Below are 21,084 nucleotides of genomic sequence, written 5' to 3' on the forward strand. Positions count from 1 at the left end.
TGGGGCGAGAGACAGATGGTGCTAGGGTATCCAGAGCAGTGGAGAGAATTTCATTGTAGGTAGAGACAGCCGTGTCGACAGATTCAGAGGATGAGATGGAAGGGAAGAGAGTGGAGATGTGAGAGGATAGGGTAGGGGGGGTCGACAGCTTGGAGATTCCTGGGCAGTGGTTATAGTTGGGCGAGGATGAGGGGGAGGGTGATGAAGAGTGAGGGTGATTAGGTGATGATCTGAGATAGGAAGGACTGAGGTGCAGAAATTGGAAGGTGAGCAGGAAGAGAAGAGAACGAGGTCGAGACAATGGCCATCACGGTGAGTAGGGGTGGTAGAGCATAGTCGGAGGTTAAAGGAGGATATCAGAGTGAGGAATTTAGAAGCGTAGGAGTTGGATGGGTTGTCAACGTGAATGTTAAAATCACCAAGAATGAGGGATGGAGATGCGGGATCAAGGAAGACGGTGAGCCAAGCGTCGAAGTCAGTAAAGAATGAAGAGAGGGGCTTATCAGGGGGGTGGTAGATGACTGCAACTCTGAGTGGTAATGGGTAGAATAGCCGGATGGAGTGAGCTTCAAAGGACGAGAAGCAGTGAGACTGCGGAAGGAGGAGGGGTTGGAAACTACAGGAGGGCAAGAGAAGTAGCCCGACGCCTCCACCGCGGCCATCTGGCCGGGGAGTGTGGGAGAAGAGATAACCTCCATGACAAAGGGCCGCGACTGAGGCAGAGTCGTCAGGGGAGAGCCAGGTTTCAGTTAGGGCGAGCAGTTGGAGGGAACGAGAGATGAAGAGATCGTGGGTGAAGGGCAGTTTAATGCAGATCGAGTGGGCATTCCACAAGGCGCATGAGAAGGGGAGGGAAGAGGGGGGGGAGGAGGGGAATAGAGACGAGGTTGGAGACATCACGGAATCGTTTGCATGGATAGGAGGAGGACAGGTGAGGGGGGCCTGGATTAGGATTAATGTCTCCCGCGGATAGCAGGAGGAGGAGCAAGAGAGTGCGGAGGAGGGTGGGGGAGGTCGGGCGACGAAGACGGGGTGCACTTAGGAGGAATAGTGAAGCACATTCTAGACCCTTGCAATGTGCTCCATCCACCTGCACACTCTTGGTCTCTCCTTGCACATTGATTGGTCATCATTGTGGTATTTTCTGACATGATCCAGACCACTGTCCCACAAATAAATAGGACAAGATTCCGCAGGGCCAGGTTAACTGCCCTGGTTTCCAGCCTGACATCCTAGGATGCCTCCTTGTGGGACAATTGCCTCTGTGCAATATGACCTTGACAGTGTGCTCCATAACAAAAAAGACTGCTCTTGTCTAAACCATCACCCAGCTGGGAGGCTCCAGGTCTGTTCCCTTGAGGAAATTGGCCATAATCCAACGCCATGCCAACCCCCTCCAAAGCAATGATAGCAGGAGGTGGTGAAGGTTGTATTCCTGCATCCAGGGAGGGAGACACTCAACTGTACTCGTGCCTAGAGAATCAATTCCAAGGTCACCGTCATGGAGACCAGAAGTTGAAGATAATCCCAGGCTTTTGGAGCTGCTCAAAACACCTGACCAACCTCTCCCTAGTTAGATACACCTTTGTCTATGTCAGTGCTGAAGAATGCCCCTAAGGTTCCACATTAGGAGTCACCGCCCAGGAAAAGGATCTAGGTGTCATTGTTGATGATACGTTGAAAGCCTCTGCTCAGTGTGCAGCAGCGGTTAAAAAAGCAAATAGAATATTAGGAATAATTAGGAAAGGAATGGAAAACAAAAATGAGAATGCTATAATGCCTTTGTATCACTCCATGGTGTGACCGCAGCTCGAATTCTGTGTACAATTCTGGTCATCACAGCTCAAAAAAGATATAGCAGAACTAGAAAAGGTACAGAAAAGGGCAACGAAAATAATTAAGGGAATGGAACAACTTCCTTATGAGGAAATACTAAAGTGGCTAGGGCTCTTTAGCTTGGAGAAGTGATGGCTGAAGGGAGAGATGATAGAGATCTATAATATAATGAGTGGAATGGAACGGGTAGAAGTGAATTGCTTATTTACTCTTTTTAAAAATACTAGGACTAGATGACATGCAATGAAGCTACAAAGTAGTAAATTTAAAACAAACCGAAGAAAATATTTGTTCACTCAACGTGTATTTAAACTCTGGAATTTGTTACAACAGAATGTAGTAAAAACAGTTAGCATAGCAGGATTTAGAAAAGGTTTGGATAACTTCCTAAAAGAAAAGTCCATAAGCTATAATTAAGATGGTCTTGGGAAAATCCGCAGCTTATTTCTAGGGTAACCAGCATAAAATCGGTTTTACTATTCTGGGATCTTGTGAGGTACTTGTGACCTGGATTGGCCATAGTTAGAAACAGCATACTGGGCTTGATGGACCTAGGTTCTGCCCCAGTATGGCAACCCTTATGTTCTTATGTACTCCAATAAGCAAGAGGGTGTCAAACTGCTCTTGGCACAGTTCACTATGCATCCCAGACTTTCCAGCACCTGAAGGACTCTGCTTGAAGCTGACCCAGCTTCCTCTAATAACTTTGTCAAACCAGCCAATTGTCCAAGTAAGGAAGCCCGTTTGCCCTTTCCCTGAGCAAGTAGGCCACTTTCAACTTCGAGAAAGTCCTGGGTGCCGTGAACAACCTGAACAGCAGGGCACTGCACTGATAGTGCTCGCCCAGGGTACAGAACTGCAGGAAATTCTAGTGGCATTGGCATTCTTGAATCAGAATATACAAGTAGGCCCTCAAAGAGGTTAACAGGGCTATAAAATTTGTCATTTCTGTCTGCTATCATGGACATCAGGGTTTCCAGGCAGAACCTGGGCACTCGTACCACAGTGTTGACCCATTTGAGATCATACATCAGGTAAAATTTTCCTCTCTTTTTTTGGGACCACAAAATTGATTGAGTAGCAAATCCTGCCTCACTCTTTGGGAAGCACTGGGACAATGGCCCCCAACTGATGCAGGTGAACCAGGTATCAACCACTACTTCCCTCTTGAAGGTAGAGCTTTGTGGAATCACTTTGAGGACCCACTGATCTGAGGTAGTATGAGCCCACTCAGGGAACAGAAATGAAGGTGCCTCTGCCTGCTGAACCCCTGAGTGGGCCTGCACAACCTCATTGCCTCCCTCTTCCTCCAGTAGACTGGGTGCAAGAGCCATCTTGGAGGTTATGGGCCACTCAAAAGGGATACTCCTTAAAATGTCCTGGACTGAATAAAGAGGAAAAAGACCTGCTGGCCCGAAAATACCCTCAGTCTGTGACCACAACTTGCCCAAATGTTTCCTAGCAAGGGAACTCTCTCAGTCTTATGAAGCCTTTAATATTTTGCCTCACACAAGTCCTTGACCAATTTCTCAAGGTCTTACTCAAAAGCAAAGATACTTACCTGTAGCAGGTGACATCATCCACATTGCCTGGTGCGGAGCATTAACAAGCTCTAAACATCTTTAACAGCATGTGCAGCGTCCCCACCGCGCATGTGCGGATTCCTTGTTGCTCGCCACGAGAGCGTGGGACCAACAGTAAAATAGTATAGCTTAGTAAAAAGGAAAGGAGACAACTCCAAGGGGAGGTGGGAGGGATGTGAGAATGAATGGCCTGTTGTCCTTGGAGAATACCTGCTACAGGTAAGTATCTTTGCTTTCTCCGAGGACAAGCAGGCCATTCATTCTCACATGTGGGAATCCCTAGCTACCAGGCTAACCAAAACAAACACTGGTGAACTGGGCCTCGCAAAGGTGAGGGGAGACACGAAAAAAACTCAAAATTATATACAGTGTTCTGAGTGTGCAGCCTAGGATAGAACAAAAAGGACCAAGGTGGGGTAGAGTTGGACCCTAGACTCCAAACATATTCTACAGCACTGTTTGTCCAAACTGACTATTGTGTTGGGAATGCTGCTCAAGGCAGTAGTGAGATGTGAATATGTGAACTAAAGACTACACTGCAGCCTTGCAAATTACCTCCATGGAGGCTGGCCGCAAATGAGCTACTGACTCGGCCATGGCTGTGACACTGTGAGCCGTTACATGTCCCTCAAGTGTCAAGTCAGCCTGGGCATAAGTGAAGGAAATGCAAACTGCCAGCCAATTAGAGGTGTTACCTAATGGCAACTCTCATTCTGTTAGGATCAAAACAAACAAAAATCTGAATGGACTGTCGGTAGGGTTTAGTACGATGCAAATAATAAGCCAATGCTAGCTTGCAGTCTAAGGTGTGCAGTGTGCTCTCGCCAGGATGGGCATGAAGTCTGGGAAAGAACGTTGGCAGAACAACTGACTGGTTCAGGTGGAACTCCGACACATCATTAGGTAAGAACTTAGGGTGGGTACGGAGAACAACTGGATTGATTGTGAAGGAACTTAGTATAAGGTGGATCTACCACCAACACCTGAAGCTCACTGACTCGATGAGCTGAAGTGACAGCCACTAGAAATAAGACCTTCCAGGTCAAGCCCTTGAGACAACAGGAAATAAGTGGCTCAAAAGATGCCCTCATCAGCTGGGTGAGGACGACGTTGAGGTCCCATGATGCAGAGGTTTGAGAGGGGGTTTCATCAAAAGCAAACTTCTCATGAGGCAAATGAGAGGCCACCCAGAGATGGGCTTACCATCCATTCAATAAGCACTGATATGAACTCGAATAGAGTTGGTCTACAGACCAGACTCAGAGAGGTGGAGAAGGTGTTCCAGCAGGGACCATAGAGGACAAGAAAAAGGATCTAGTGCCTTGCCCTCTCACCAGACAGCAAATCTCCTCCATTTGAAAGAGTAACACCTTTTAGTGGAATCTTTCCTAGAAGCCAGCAAGACCCTAGAAACACTCTCAGGAAGCTACTAGTAAGCAAATTCTAAGCCCTCAACATCCAAGCCATGAGGACCAGAGACTGAAGGTTGGGATGTAGAAGAGAATCCTTGTTCTACATGATGAGGGTTGGAAAGCACACCAATCTTCAAGGTGTTTTGATAGACAACTCTAGAAGAAGAGGGAACCAGATCTGTCCTGGCCAATAACGGGTGATTAGGATCATGACCCAGGAATCCTGCTTGAGCTTCAGCAAAGTCCTTCCCACCAACAGGATAGGAGGATACACATACTGTAGACAGTTTCTCCAATTAAGGAGGAAGGTCTCTGTCGCTAGTTTGTCTGGGCCTGAAGCCTGGAACAGAACTGAGGAACTTTGCAATTGAACTGAGCGACAAAGAAGTCCAATGAGGGGGTGACACACTCGGAAGATTTTGAGGGATATGCTCATGTTGAGAGATCACTCATGAGGTTGCATTACCCTGCTCAACCTGTTGGCCAGGCTGTTGGATTTCCCTGCCAAGTAAGTGGCTTTGAGGAGCATCCCTTGCCAGGCTGGCCAATGCCACAGCCAGACAGACTCCTGACACAGAAGGCACGATCCCATGCCCTCCTGCTTGTTGGTGTAGTACATCACAACCTGGTTGTCTGTTTGAACTATGACTACTTGATTTGACAAACGAGTCCTGAAAGCTTTCAGAGTGTTTCAGATTGCCTGGAGTTCCAGAAGATTAATGTGGAGATTTGTCGCCTGGGCTGACTAAGCACATACAATCGAAATCAAATATACTGTGTCCTGGAAGCACTGGAATATGAGTATAGTCATCCTTTAAGTCCATAGCCAATCGTTTGCTTGACTCGTGGGGAGAAGGGTGCATAGGGAAAGCATCCTGAACTTTTCATTTACTAGAAATTTGCTCAAGACACTAAGGTCCAGAATAGGACGCATCCTTCATGTCTTGTTTGACACAAGTACCTGGAATAGAATCCTAGCCCCTCTTCTCCCTTTGGAACGGGCTTGACAACATGAGTCTTTAGAAAGGTGGAGAGTTCGTCTGCAAGTACTGAGAGCTGAAGTGAGATGCTCTCGGCGGACAATGTGCTGGTCATTGACACCAATGCAAGGCGTATCCCAGACGGACTATTTGAAGTACCCACCGGTTGAAAGTTACAAGAGGCCACCTTTCCTTGAGAAAATCCATCCTATCCCTCCCCCACCAGGTCGTACAGAACAGCCACTGGAACTGTATGTTCTGCTGGAGCCCGTCAAAGACCACTCCCTGATTTTAACTGGGGAGCCAGAGCAGCCTTTGGTGCGCACTGCTGCCAAGAACGTGCATGCTGGTGTTGAGTCTGTTGAGACTGGCGAGAAGAAAAACATCTACGCCTTTGAGCAGCATAAAGGACTCTTGATTTGCCCAGAAAGTACCTAGAAGAGGCAGGCGCAGAAGGTGTTCAGCGAGAGAGAGTATCAATGGTACCAGTGTGTTTCTTGATGAGGTCAGCTACCTCCTCTACCTTTTCTCCCAAAAGATTATCCGCATGGCATGGGGCATCTGGTAATCTCTGATGAACCATAGTTGCCAAGTCAGAGACTCGCAGCCAGGCGAGTCTATGCATCGCTATACTTTGAGCCACATTAAAGGTGTCACAGGAGCCTCTGGCCAAAAACTTCTGGCATACTTGCTGCTGCTGGAGCAACTGTCACAGACAGCCTGTTGTTGAGGGACAGAATCCTCCAAATCCGAAACAGCACGCACTACATGCCTCAAGTAAACATTTGAGTAGAGATGACAAGATTGAATATGAGATATGAGCATAGAGGCCCGATACAGTTTCCATCCCAAAGAGTCCAAGGTCCTATCCTCTCTACCAGGAGGGGTCACCAATGTTGTGAATTGAGGGGTCCAGAGCCCCCCAAGAAGGCTGGAGTGACCTTAAATCTGACTCCATCTCTAAATAGCACTAGTACTGGGGTAATCAAGGAGTTGTGAAGTTCTAAAAGGAATTGCCACTAAGGGAGATGTTAGGTCTAAGGAAAAGATACCAGCCTTATGACAAACTGGATTTAGATTACAAGTTATACAATGCAGAGAAAGATAGCCTGATACAGCAAAAGCATTTATACTTACAGCCTTTCATCATTAAGTGAAGCCCACAAATCATCATTTGGAATGAGGAGTTTATTTGCCAAGGTACAAGTCAAATCAGTAATTGACAACAGGCACGTACAATCAATTAGTTATAGGAATATAATAATCCAGCTGCAAACAGGTGTTAATTAGTTCCTAATCTTTTATAATTTCTTTTACCAATTAAAGGTTTTACAAGGGAAAGCAATTAGGTAATTTGTCAATTCTGCTGGACACATTTGTTTCCCTTGGAGAGAGAGAGTGGCAACCCTTTTCTCTCTAACTTAAACCAGGAAATACCCTGATTTTTATAGGTGCCCTCAGGATATGGATAATATGACAGTAGATATACCTGATTGGATCTATGCTAATGTCATGGTTACCACTGATTGGCTCATACTAATGAGTAGCTTCTATCTTGCTAACATGGTTTTGTCTTTAGCTCGCTTGACCACAAATCTTAAGCAAGACCCTGCATCCAGCTACACCTGGCATGACTCACTCATTCTCAACTTGTTTTTCTAACTTACATTAGAGAAAATTCCACTTTGCAACAGATACGGCTTCCATTTTGTGCTGAAATCCTCCATTTTGTTTCCATATCTATTGACCTAACTTTTCCTAATTTAGCTTATTTAGGCCTCAATCCGGGCTACAAACTAGGCCATACTTTTCCAGTAAGCTCCCAGTTATGTCAGCCATCAGATTCTGACTCAGCCAAGGTCTGTAATGGCCTGAGCTCTATGACTGGGCCCGCCACCATTCCAGTTGGGGGGGGGGGAGGGGGTCTCTGGCTGTACCATAATTATACAAAGCATAGGCTCGAGAAGACCTGGCTCTCTTGAACGCAGAGTCAACCACAAGAGAATGATGAGGAAGTTGGGGTTTGTCAAACTCTGGAGTGCTCTGAAGCCAGTACATAAGGTCCACCTTCTGTGGAAGGATGGGAACTGACAGAGGGAACACCCAGGTTTTTTTTTTACTAGAACATCCTGCAGGATCTCGTGAAGTGGTACCATTAAAGCCTCATGTGGAGGTGCATTGTAGTTGAGGACTTCACAGATTTTAGCCTTAGATGCATCTTTCAGTACCAGATGAACAGGAATGGCATCGGCCATTGCCTACCCAAAGGAAGAAAAAAAAAGCTAATGTTGGCGTTTTTCCACAGGCGGGGAGGAATCAGAAGGGACACCCGAGGACAATTCCTCCGAGAAGTACTGTGGATCCTCATCAGACTCCCAAGAAAACTTGTCGGTGTCAGAGTAAAACTCCTCATGGGAGGATTGAGGTTGAGCCCGTTTAGATGTTGAAGCTCCAGACACTCGAGATGGGCATGAGTGTGCTCCAACTTCAAATGTGGAGTATCCGCCTCCACTGACGTTGAGGTGCTGGGGAGCAGAAGCGGCAGTCAATACCTGGGCCACAAGCAGCATCAACGTAATAGGTCTCACCGCAAACTGAAGGTTGTGCGGGGAAGCAGCGAGAGGAATAGCAGGAGTAAGCAACTTTGACGCTGATGCACTCTGATGTAACATCCCTGCAAGAAGCTCAAGGAGCAAGATCCTGATGCAGTCCTTGAGAGAAGCTACTGGGAAAGACTGGTGAGTCTCGGTAGAGACAAGTTCCTGAACTGCTGGGTTTGATGCAGGTGACTGATCTTGGCTACATAAAGCGAATGCTACATACCTGTAGAAGGTATTCTCCGAGGACAGCAGGCTGATTGTTCTCACTGATGGGTGACGTCCACGGCAGCCCCTCCAATCGGAACACTTTCTAGCATAGTCCTTTGCTAGTCCTCGCGGGCCGATGCGCACCGTGCATGCGCGGCCGTCTTCCCCGCCCGAACCGGCTCGTGCCGGCCAGTCTCATATGTAGCAAGACAAAGAGAAGGGAAGACACAACTCCAAAAGGGGAGGCGGCGGGTTTGTGAGAACAATCAGCCTGCTGTCCTCGGAGAATACCTTCTACAGGTATGTAGCATTCGCTTTCTCTGAGGACAAGCAGGCTGCTTGTTCTCACTGATGGGGTATCCCTAGCCCCCAGGCTCACTCAAAACAACAACCATGGTCAATTGGGCCTCGCAACGGCGAGGACATAACTGAGATTGACCTAAAAAATTTACCAACTAACTGGGAGTGCAGCCTGGAACAGAACAAACATGGGCCTAGGGGGGTGGAGTTGGATTCTAAACCCCGAACAGATTCTGAAGCACTGACTGCCCGAACCGACTGTCGCGTCGGGTATCCTGCTGCAGGCAGTAATGAGATGTGAATGTGTGGACAGATGACCACGTCGCAGCTTTGCAAATCTCTTCAATAGTGGCTGACTTCAAGTGGGCTACCGACGCTGCCATGGCTCTAACATTATGAGCCGTGACATGACCCTCAAGAGCCAGCCCAGCCTGGGCGTAAGTGAAGGAAATGCAATCTGCTAGCCAATTGGATATGGTGCGTTTCCCCACAGCCACTCCCTTCCTATTGGGATCAAAAGAAACAAACAACTGGGCGGACTGTCTGTTGGGCTGTGTCCGCTCCAGATAGAAGGCCAATGCTCTCTTGCAGTCCAATGTGTGCAGTTGACGTTCAGCAGGGCAGGAATGAGGACGGGGAAAGAATGTTGGCAAGACAATTGACTGGTTCAGATGGAACTCCGACACAACCTTTGGCAAGAACTTAGGGTGAGTGCGGAGGACTACTCTGTTATGATGAAATTTGGTGTAAGGAGCCTGGGCTACCAGGGCCTGAAGCTCACTGTCTCTACGAGCTGAAGTAACTGCCACCAAGAAAATGACCTTCCAGGTCAAGTACTTCAGATGGCAGGAATTCAGTGGCTCAAAAGGAGGTTTCATCAGCTGGGTGAGAACGACATTGAGATCCCATGACACTGTAGGAGGCTTGACAGGGGGCTTTGACAAAAGCAAACCTCTCATGAAGCGAACAACTTAAGGCTGTCCTGAGATCGGCTTACCTTCCACACGGTAATTGTATGCACTGATTGCACTAAGGTGAACCCTTACAGAGTTGGTCTTGAGACCAGACTCAGACAAGTGCAGAAGGTATTCAAGCAGGGTCTGTGTAGGACAAGAGCGAGGATCTAGGGCCTTGCTGTCACACCAGACGGCAAACCTCCTCCATAGAAAGAAGTAACTCCTCTTAGTGGAATCTTTCCTGGAAGCAAGCAAGATGCGGGAGACACCCTCTGACAGACACAAAGAGGCAAAGTCTACGCTCTCAACATCCAGGCCGTGAGAGCCAGGGACCGGAGGTTGGGATGCAGAAGCGCCCCTTCGTCCTGTGTGATGAGGGTCGGAAAACACTCCAATCTCCACGGTTCTTCGGAGGACAACTCCAGAAGAAGAAGGGAACCAGATCTGACGCGGCCAAAAAGGAGCAATCAGAATCATGGTGCCTCGGTCTTTGCTTGAGTTTCAACAAAGTCTTTCCCACCAGAGGTATGGGAGGATAAGCATACAGCAGAAACTCCCCCCCCAGGTCCAGGAGGAAGGCATCCGATGCCAGTCTGCCGTGGGCCTGAAGCCTGGAACAGAACTGAGGGACTTTGTGGTTGGCTCGAGATGCGAAGAGATCTACCAAGGGGGTGCCCCACACCTGGAAGATCTGTCGCACTACACGGGAATTGAGCGACCACTCGTGAGGGTTGCATAATCCTGCACAACCTGTCGGCCAAACTGTTGTTTACGCCTGCCTGATATGTGGCTTGGAGCACCATGCCGTGACGGCGAGCCCAGAGCCACATGCTGACGGCTTCCTGACACAGGGGGCGAGATCCGGTGCCCCCCTGCTTGTTGATGTAATACATGGCAACCTGGTTGTCTGTCTGAATTTGGATAATTTGGTGGGACAGCCGATCTCTGAAAGCCTTCAGAGCGTTCCAGACCGCTCGTAACTCCAGAAGATTGATCTGCAGATCGCGTTCCTGGAGGGACCAGCTTCCTTGGGTGTGAAGCCCATCGACATGAGCTCCCCACCCCAGGAGAGACACATCCGTGGTCAGCACTTTTTGTGGCTGAGGAATTTGGAAAGGACGTCCCAGAGTCAAATTGGACCAAATCGTCCACCAATACAGGGATTTGAGAAAACTCGTGGACAGGTGGATCACGTCTTCTAGGTCCCCAGCAGCCTGAAACCACTGGGAAGCTAGGGTCCATTGGGCAGATTTCATGTGAAGGCGGGCTATGGGAGTCACATGAACTGTGGAGGCCATGTGGCCCAGCAATCTCAACATCTGCCGAGCTGTGATCTGCTGGGACGCTCGCACCCGTGAGACGAGGGACAACAAGTTGTTGGCTCTCGTCTCTGGGAGATAGGCGCGAGACGTCCGAGAATCCAGCAGAGCTCCTATGAATTCGAGTTTTTGCACTGGGAGAAGGTGGGACTTTGGATAATTTATCACAAACCCCAGGAGCTCCAGGAGGCGAATAGTCATCTGCACGGACTGCAGGGCTCCTACCTCGGATGTGTTCTTCACCAGCCAATCGTCGAGATATGGGAACACGTGTACCCCCAGTCTGCAAAGTGCCGCTGCTACTACAGCCAAGCACTTCGTGAACACTCTGGGCGCAGAGGCGAGCCCAAAGGGTAGCACACAGTACTGGAAGTGACGTGTGCCCAGCTGAAATCGCAGATACTGTCTGTGAGCTGGCAGTATCGGGATGTGCGTGTAGGCGTCCTTCAAGTCCAGAGAGCATAGCCAATCGTTTTCCTGAATCATGGGGAGAAGGGTGCCCAGGGAAAGCATCCTGAACTTTTCTTTGACCAGATATTTGTTCAGGGCCCTTAGGTCTAGGATGGGACGCATCCCCCCTGTTTTCTTTTCCACAAGGAAGTACCTGGAATAGAATCCCAGCCCTTCCTGCCCGGATGGCACGGGCTCGACCGCATTGGCGCTGAGAAGGGCGGAGAGTTCCTCTGCAAGTACCTGCTTGTGTTGGAAGCTGTAAGACTGAGCTCCCGGTGGACAATTTGGAGGTTTTGAGGCCAAATTGAGGGTGTATCCTTGCCGAACTATTTGGAGAACCCACTGATCGGAGGTTACGAGAGGCCACCTTTGGTGAAAAGCTTTCAACCTCCCTCCGACCGGCAGGTCGCCCGGCACTGACACTTGGATGTCGGCTATGCTCTGCTGGAGCCAGTCAAAAGCTCGTCCCTTGCTTTTGCTGGGGAGCCGAGGGGCCTTGCTGAGTCGCACGTTGCTGACGAGAGCGAGCGCGCTGGGGCTTAGCCTGGGCCGCAGGCTGTCGAGAAGGAGGATTGTACCTACGCTTGCCAGAAGAGTAGGGAACAGTCTTCCTTCCCCCAAAAAATCTTCTACCTGTAGAGGTAGAGGCTGAAGGATGCCGGCGGGAGAACTTGTCGAAAGCGGTGTCCCGCTGGTGGAGCTGCTCTACCACCTGCTCGACTTTCTCTCCAAAAATATTATCCGCACGGCAAGGCGAGTCCGCAATCCGCTGCTGGATTCTATTCTCCAGGTCGGAGGCACGCAGCCATGAGAGTCTGCGCATCACCACACCTTGAGCAGAGGCCCTGGACGCAACATCAAAGGTGTCATACACCCCTCTGGCCAGGAATTTTCTGCACGCCTTCAGCTGCCTGACCACCTCCTGAAATGGCTTGGCTTGCTCAGGGGGGAGCTTGTCCACCAAGCCCGCCAACTGCCGCACATTGCTCCGCATGTGTATGCTCGTGTAGAGCTGGTAGGACTGAATTTTGGCCACGAGCATAGAAGAATGGTAGGCCTTCCTCCCAAAGGAGTCCAAGGTTCTAGAGTCCTTGCCCGGGGGCACTGAAGCATGCTCCCTAGAACTCTTGGCCTTCTTTAGGGCCAAATCCACAACTCCAGAGTCATGAGGCAACTGAGTGCACATCAGCTCTGGGTCCCCATGGATCCGGTACTGGGACTCGATCTTCTTGGGAATGTGGGGATTAGTTAGAGGCTTGGTCCAGTTCGCCAGCAATGTCTTTTTTAGACATGATGCATGGGTACTGTGGACGCTTCCTTAGGTGGAAAAGGATAGTCCAGGAGCTCAACATTTCAGCCCTGGGCTCGTCCTCTACAACCACAGGAAGGGGATGGCCGTAGACATCTCCCGGACAAAGGAAGCGAAAGACAGACTCTTGGGAGGAGAAAGCTGCCTTTCAGGAGAGGGAGTGGGATCAGAAGGAAGACCCTCAGACTCCTCGTCAGAGAAATATCTGATGTCCTCTTCCTCTTCCCACGAGGCCTCACCATCGGTGTCAGACACAAGTTCACGGACCTGTGTCTGCAGCCGTGCCCGGCTCGACTCCGTGGAACCACGGCCACGGTGGGAGCGTCGAGAGGTAGACTCCCTCGCCCGCATTGGCGAAGCTCCCTCCGCCGACGTAGTCGGGGAGCCTTCCTGGGAGGCTACCGCAGTCGGTACCGCAAGCGGCGCCGATGTAGGAGACCTCACCCCGGGCAATGGGCCGGCCGGCGCCTCGCTCGACGGTACCGGTGGCGCAAGCACCCCCGGTACCGGAGGGGTAGGGCGCAACAGCTCTCCCAGGATCTCTGGGAGAACGGCCCGGAGACTCTCGTGCAGAGCGGCTGTAGAAAAAGACATGGAAGCCGATGCAGGTGTCGATGTCAGAATCTGTTCCGGGCGTGGAGGCTGTTCCGGGCTGTCCAAAGGGGAGCGCACCGACACCTCTTGAACAGAGGGCGAGCGGGTCCTCTCCGGTGCCGATGCCTACTGGGTGCCGACTCCCTCGGCGACCCAGAGCTCTCGGTGCCGACACGGGAAGGGGACCGGTGACGATGCTTCTTCGACTTTTTGGGACGAAGCATGTCACCGGAGCTTCCCGGCACCGACGAGGACGTCGAATCCAGCCGTCGCTTCCTCGGGGCCGAGGCCGAAGGAGGTCGGGTCTCGGGGGGGCTGTACCGCAGGAGCCCTCAGGGTAGGGGGAGACCCACCCGAAGGCTCACCGCCACCAGCGGGGGAATGGACAGCCCTCACCTGCACTCCAGACGAAGCACCCACCGTCCGACGACATCAGCAGACGAGGAGGTCTCGGTACCACCGACGCCGACGCAGCCTCCGATGTCTCGGCCCCGATGCAGAGGGCCGATGCCTCGATGCACTCGATGCAATCGGGGGCGAGGATGAAGGTCCGGGCGCCGACGACGTTGAAGCAGTCGATACTCCCGGTGTCGATGCTGACGAACAGCCCGAGAACAAAACGTTCCACTGGGCCAATCTCGCTACCTGAGTCCGCTTTTGCAAAAGAGAACACAGACTACAGCCTGCGGGCGGTGCCCAGCCCCCAGACACTGAAGACACGACGCGTGCCTGTCAGTGAGCGAGATTACCCGGGCGCACTGGGTGCACTTCTTGAAGCCGCTGGAAGACTTCGATGTCATGGGCGGAAAAAATCGCGCCGGCGAGATCAAAACTCGAAATGGCGAAAATGGCACCACAAAAAAAGGGAGAAGAAAACTTCGAACCGAGGCCTAAATAGGGCCTACCCCGACGACGAAAGAAAACTTACCGGGGCAAAAACTAGAAATACAGGAAGGGGAACAGACCGAAATGGTCTCCTTCCAACACCCTTTTTTTTTTTTTTTAAGCGAAGTCCAAAAACGACGCGCGAGGTCAACTTTCGGGGCGCGAACGGCAAAACACGACCGTACCGAGCGTGGACAAAAGAAGACTGGCCGGCACAAGCCGGTTCGGGCGGGAAGACGGCCGCGCATGCGCAGTGCGCATCGGCACGCGAGGACTAGCAAAGGACTTTGCTAGAAAGTGTTCCGATTGGAGGGGCTGCCGTGGACGTCACCCATCAGTGAGAAGAAGCAGCCCGTTTGTCCTCGGAGAAAGACCCTCGTGTGGGCGCCTCTTGTCAATGAATTCCAAAGATTAATTATACATTGAGTGAAGAAATATTTTCTCCAATTTGTTTTAAATTTACTACTTTGTAGCTTCATTGCATGCCCCTTAGTCCTAGCATTTTTGGAAAGAGTAAACAAGCGATTCACATCTACCCATTCCACTCTACTCATTATTTTATAGACCTCTATCATATCTCCCCTCAGATGTCTTTTCTTCAAGCTGAAGAGCCCTAGCTGCTTTTTAGCCTTTCCTCATAGGGAAGTTGTTCCATCCCCTTTATCATTTTCGATGCCCTTCTCTGCACGTTTTCTAATTCCAATATATCTTTTTTGAGATACGGCGACCAGAATTGAGCACAATATTTGAGGTGCGGTCGCACCATGGAGCAATACACAGGCATTATAAAATCCTCATTTTTGTTTTCCATTCCTTTCCTAACATTCTATTTGCTTTCTTAGCCACAGCAGCACACTGAGCAGAAGGTTTCAATGTATCATCAACGATGACACCTAGATCCCTTTCTTGGTCGGTGACTCTTATGTGGAACCTTGCATGACGAAGCAATAATTCGGGTTCCTCTTTCCCACATGCATCACTTTGCACTTGCTCACATTAAACGTCATCTGCCATTTAGATTCCCAGTCTCCCAATCTCGTAAGGTCCTCCTGTAATTTTTCACAATCCTCCCGCGGTTTAACATGTCATCAACAGCAATCTTACATCTTCAAGTCCAGCGGTTGAAAAACATCCCATATCTGATCTATCTGCCTTATTTCCCTGGGTTGGACATAAGTCAGTGCTTGATGCCGAATCAGGGTGTGTTCCATTTTCCTCTGTATGATTAGATTTAGTTAATTCAGATCTAATTTGAATGATCTTGTTGGTGAAACTGTCAGCTAATTTTTGAGCAGAAGGACATGCTTAATGAATATTGTTGACAGTAGTAGTGGATGTTAAGCCTCCAACTAAGGTGAATAGTTTTTTATTGTCAAGAATATCCTGACCTACTAAGCTGTAATAGTGCTTTTGTTTCGACACTATAGGGGGTGAAGTGCTTCTGTGTACAAAGGAAGAGCAGGACTTGGGGGTGATTGTGTCTGATGACCTTAAAACTTCCAAACAGGTAGAAAAAGCAATGGTCAAAGCCAGAAAGATGCTTGGGTACATAAAGAGTGGCATGACCAGCAGGAAAAAGGAGGTGATAGTGCCGTTGTATAAGTCTCTAGTGAGGCCCCATTTGGAGTACTGCGTGCAGTTCTGGAGACCGCACCTACGGAAAGATATAAAAAGGAAGGAGGGTGCCTACGAAATTAGTAAGCGTCTTGAATGCAAAAATTATAGGGGCAGGCTTATGAACCTCAACATGTATATGCTGGAAGAGAGGAGGGAGAGAGGAGACATGATAGAAACGTTTAAATATCTCAAGGGCATTTATGTACAGGAAGAGAGCCTTTTTCAAATGAAGGAGAGCTCTGGAATGAGGGGGGCATATGACAAAGATAAGATGGAATAGGCTTAGGAGTAACCTAAGGAAGTATTTCACAGAAAGGGTGGTGGAGGCGTGGAATGGCCTCCCGGTGGAGGAGTCTAGGACTGTTCCAGAATTTAAAAAGGCATGGGATAAGCATGTGGGATCGGTTAGGAACAGGAAGAATTAGGGGTTCCAGAGGATGGGCAGACTGGATGGGTCATATGGCCTTTATCTGCCGTCATGTTTCTATGTTTCTATGACACAGCTACCTTCAATTTATAGTGACGAAAAGCCCATGTGCACCAGATCACACAATAAGTCCACCAAAAGGTAGATGCGGATTCCAGGCAAGCTGTCTCCAATGACTGCAGAAGCAAAGAAGCGCTTGGACCACAAACTCAGATCACTATTTGTACTCCAAGCACTGAAGAGGCAAAATCCTGCTTCAGAAGCACCTCAACCTGTGACTCCATTAAGACCAGCGGAATAGTGGCCTTCTTTGTTAACCCTGTTTCGAGAGCATCTACCAGAGCTGATCCAGCTCCTTCTTGGAAAAGGGGGTAGGGACTCCCCATGATCTGTTTCCTTTTCAGCCCTGCTTCCAATGCCTCCCATTCTACCAAGACCATCCTGTGCAGAGCCTTGTGAAGGGGAAACAACCTCACTGACTTCCACAACCCTTTCTAGATGGGGTCACCATCTGTCACCTCCTACTAGAGCCTCCACAACAGGAAGGGAGGAGAATACTTGTGAGAAGAGTGACCCTAGCTCTTCCTGCCTGACCAGAAGAATCACTGGGGACTCATCCACCGCCGTGGAAGATAGCTTGCCTTCCTCCAGAGAAAGACTGCCCCCAAAACACCTCCCTAGGTATTGGGCTCAGACACCAAAAGCTGGAGGTGAATAATGGTCATATGCTGCTGGAGATCCCTCTGATACAACCCACCTGATACAGCCTAATCCTTCAGCTGATCAGGCAACTAAAGCAATTGCAGCATGCGAGCTGCAGTAAAATCTGAGGATCCATCTAAGACCCTTGAGTACTATTTCCACCCCCCCAAACCTGGGTATTGGCACCTCCCATTATCCTTGGGGCCACCTCCACCACTGGAGTAGACCCAACCCCACATGCTGAGGTGTGCTGCACAGGAGACATGCAGCCTGCCAGTGGGAAACTTGCAACAGTAGTCTCAGCTGGAGCTTTCACTGCTGCTGACTCTAAACAGCCCTGGCCCATCTCCAATTAGACCTGCCACATGCTTTGATTGCTCCCCATTACAGATGGGCAAAAAGAACTCACTACAGAGCTAACACGACATCTCCCATAATTGCTAAAACACCAGCTTTTATCAGGCTTGCTGACCCATGTTCCTCAGGTTCTCCCCATTACATCACAGCCTGGAACCTAATTGTCCAGCCAGAAAGGATTTTGTTTCACTTTGAGGCACACAAGAATAAGGAGGGGGAGAGCACCCAAAGGAAACAAACACAGAAGCTACTCATCACTAGGCCCCTCCCCCTTTTCTTTTGAGGCCCACATCACCATCAAGCTCCGACCCCCCTCAAGAGGGGACCCAGAGGTTTGCTCCTGGCCCAGGTCTAGTCCCAGCTCAACCAAGGGAAAATCTGTGGGCTGACCCTTAGCAACCTGTAAGAGGGTGCAGACACCCAACCTTAGATAACAGACTGTAGGGAGCCAAACCCACATCAACAGCAATTCTGCTTCACCAATCCAGAACTTTGACCATCTACTGGGTCACAGAATATGGGCAAGTTCCAGGACTGAACCAATTTTCATATTGTTGATGTATCACTGAAAGTAGTATTCTGTAGATCTAAGTAGTGCAATTTCTTAATTTTCCTGATCCAATGTGGTTTCATTTTGGGTAATGGGCAGGGTTGCCTCCAGGGTGCGGCATATAAATTTACACTTTAGGGTTTGGGTCCTTTTGCAAAAAGGGATTTGACTTGTGGCAGAGGTTGATTTTTGTGCCAGCAAGGGAGAGTCCTAAGTCAGGGTTTCAGGCCTCTTTAGCTTTTCCTAAAGGTAAAGGGAAGCGAGGGGAGGGACCTGGTAACATCCGTGTAATCCTATCAGAACAGTACTGCTGCATTCAGTAGCCTATGGTTACTACAGTTTAGTGAATACCGAGGCAACTAAAGTGCTTTACTGAAGTGCTTGAAAATGCATGCTTTTAAACAGTTATCTTCTAGAACCACAAACACAAGTTTGTAGTCAAACATATAAACGGCAAGTGACCGTACTCACTTGCAAATGTGCAGTACAGACTTCCCTCTCTGTCCCGCCCTCGCGTCATGACGTCAGAGGGCGGAACAGAGAGGGGAAACGGAGTCCAATTGTCAGACGCTGCCGCCTGGAAAGGAACATCGCGCGAAACAACCTCCACCCTCCCCCCCCTCGTATCGGGCCCCCTGCACTGACCTGACAGCGCCTCTCACCTCCGTGTGGAAGCGCTGCAGGCAGCAGCAGAGCGATCTGCTGTTGCCTGTAGCGCTTTCACATGGAGGTGAGAGGCGCTGTCAGGTCAGTGCAGGGGGCCCGGCATGGAGGAGGGAGGGCGCGGCGGCGGCGATGAGGGTAGCTGGACCTGGGGGGAGAGGCCAAGGTTACTGGACTTGGGGGAGAGGCCATGGTTGCTGGACTTGAGGTGAGAGCAGGGCACAGAGGAGGGTTGCTGGACATGGGGGGAGGGGGGGAGGCCAAGGGAAAGAGGAGGGTCGCTGGATATGGGGGGGGGGGGAGGGGGAGGATCGGTGGACGGGGTGAGGCCAGGGGAGAAAGGAGGGCTGCAATACTCGCCCGTTTTTACGGGCTTAACGGCTAGTTATATATATTGCAATGCTATTTTACATATAAATATTGGTTATAGAAAGGATATTTATTATGACTACTGTTTTAGTTACATAACTCAGATTTAAAATTGTATGTTAATTCAGAAATAATAATCAAGTTCTACTAACATGCATCAAACTCTGTCAAAAAGGAACAAAATGCCACAGACCAATTCTTTCTTTCTTTGGGTATATAGAAACCAACACAAAAATAACACATCAATAGCTAGGCAAGAATTTGTTTCATTGCAATAGAATGAACAGTTTGTTTGAAAAATGCATTCACTTGGCTGTCAACTTACCTTGTCTCGTAGATGGTGCTCAGCAGCCTCAATATTCAAAGGATCATCAAAATTCAAAAGATCCTGAGTGAGGGAGAAAAACACATACACATACTAACACAAATAATAGAATTTAAAACTGAATGGTGAAATTAACATTTCTGTAAAATTATTGCTTTATATTTTACTAGTAAAAAAGGCCCGTTTTTGACACAAATGAAATGGCGCTAGCAAGGTTTCCTCGGCTCCCCTGCAGCCACCCATTTCCAGCAACCCTTCTCTCCCCCTGCAGCCACCCATGTCCAGCGGCCCTCCTCTCCCCCTGCACCCACTGATGTCCAGCGAACCTCCTCTCTCCCCTGCCCCCCCCTCCTGCCACCCATGTCCAGCGACCCCCTGTCCCCCCTGCAGCCACCTATGTCCAGCGACCCTCCTCTGGACATGGATCAGCTGTGAGGCATGTCCCCCCACTCCCCCAGGTTCTGAAGTTGACATCATAATGGCTACGGTGATGTCAGCCTGATCTACGGAGCCTAGCAGACCAACTTGGAAGGAGCCACGGTCCCAGGCAAGTCAGAACGTTGGAGGCGAGAATCCTATATAATAAAACGCACCTCCAACATTCTGATGCTGACTGCATGGCTGAGGCATTCCTGCTCTCTGTATCCATCTCCTGAATTGACATCACGTACTTCTGGGTTCATCACAAGCAGAAGTGACCAACCACACGAGGTTTCTCAGCTTCAGAATGTTGGAGGTGCATTCTATTAAATAGGATTGGTCAGTTCTTGGAAGCACAGCCAGAGCTCAGGGTCCTGTACAGTAACGCTCAGACACCAGAGAGAGAGAGTGGAGCCTGACACCAGAGAGCGGGGACGGGGGGGACGGGGGGGGGGGGGGGGGGGGGGGAGGTATCTGTCACACACACACACACACACTCTCTCTCTCACAGTCAATGTCTTTCTCTCTCTCACTCTCACACACTCTCTCTCACACACTCTATGTCTCACACTGTATCACATTCACTTTCTATGTGTCACAAAGTCACTCACACACTCTCTTGGTCTCATACACTCAGTCTCACAGAGAGTCTGTCTCGCACACACTGTATCTGTGTGAAACACACTCTCTCTCTCTCACACTGTGTCTCACATACGCACTTGCACACACTCTCATTCTCACACACACACTCTCTCTCACAGACACACTTGCACCCAGACTTACTCTCTCTCTCTCACACACACCCACACTCTCACGCACATTCACTTACTCTCTCACACACAGTCACTCTCACATACACTCTCTCAAACATACACACTCCGAGGAAAACCTTGCTAGCGCCCGTTTCATTTGTGTCAGAAACGGGCCTTTTTTACTAGTTATTATATAGGATATCTTACAGAACCACATGATTATTCTTATTATACAAATAAAAAAAAAGAGAGGGGGTGGGAGAGAGACACACATATACACATTTATATATATGTCGCTGCCAGTATGAGACTCCTTGGGGTCATTCTCGACCCCCACCTGACTCTTCAGCTCCAAGTTTTGTCTGTCATGAGGCACATCTTCCTTTCCATGAGGTCCCTTAAGCGTATCAAGCAGTTCCTCCCTTTTGACCTGTTCAGGACGCTAATCCATTCCCTCGTCTTAAGCCA

The 21,084-nt window shown here is 49.6% G+C and overlaps 1 protein-coding gene across 1 annotated transcript in view; it reads right to left on the bottom strand.

Annotated features, from left to right (window-relative positions):
• The window catches only part of UBE2F (ubiquitin conjugating enzyme E2 F (putative)), a 441,864-nt gene that overhangs the window by 70,561 nt on the left and 350,219 nt on the right, over positions 1-21,084 (bottom strand). The window contains exon 9 of the mRNA XM_030209070.1: positions 19,445-19,507. Within this exon, the coding sequence (XP_030064930.1) occupies positions 19,445-19,507 (63 nt within the window). The remainder of the gene's footprint in view (positions 1-19,444; positions 19,508-21,084) is intronic.

The sequence above is a fragment of the Microcaecilia unicolor genome, chromosome 7 (genome assembly GCF_901765095.1).
Source record: "Microcaecilia unicolor chromosome 7, aMicUni1.1, whole genome shotgun sequence".
In the NCBI taxonomy this organism is placed as follows: Eukaryota; Metazoa; Chordata; class Amphibia; order Gymnophiona; family Siphonopidae; genus Microcaecilia; species Microcaecilia unicolor.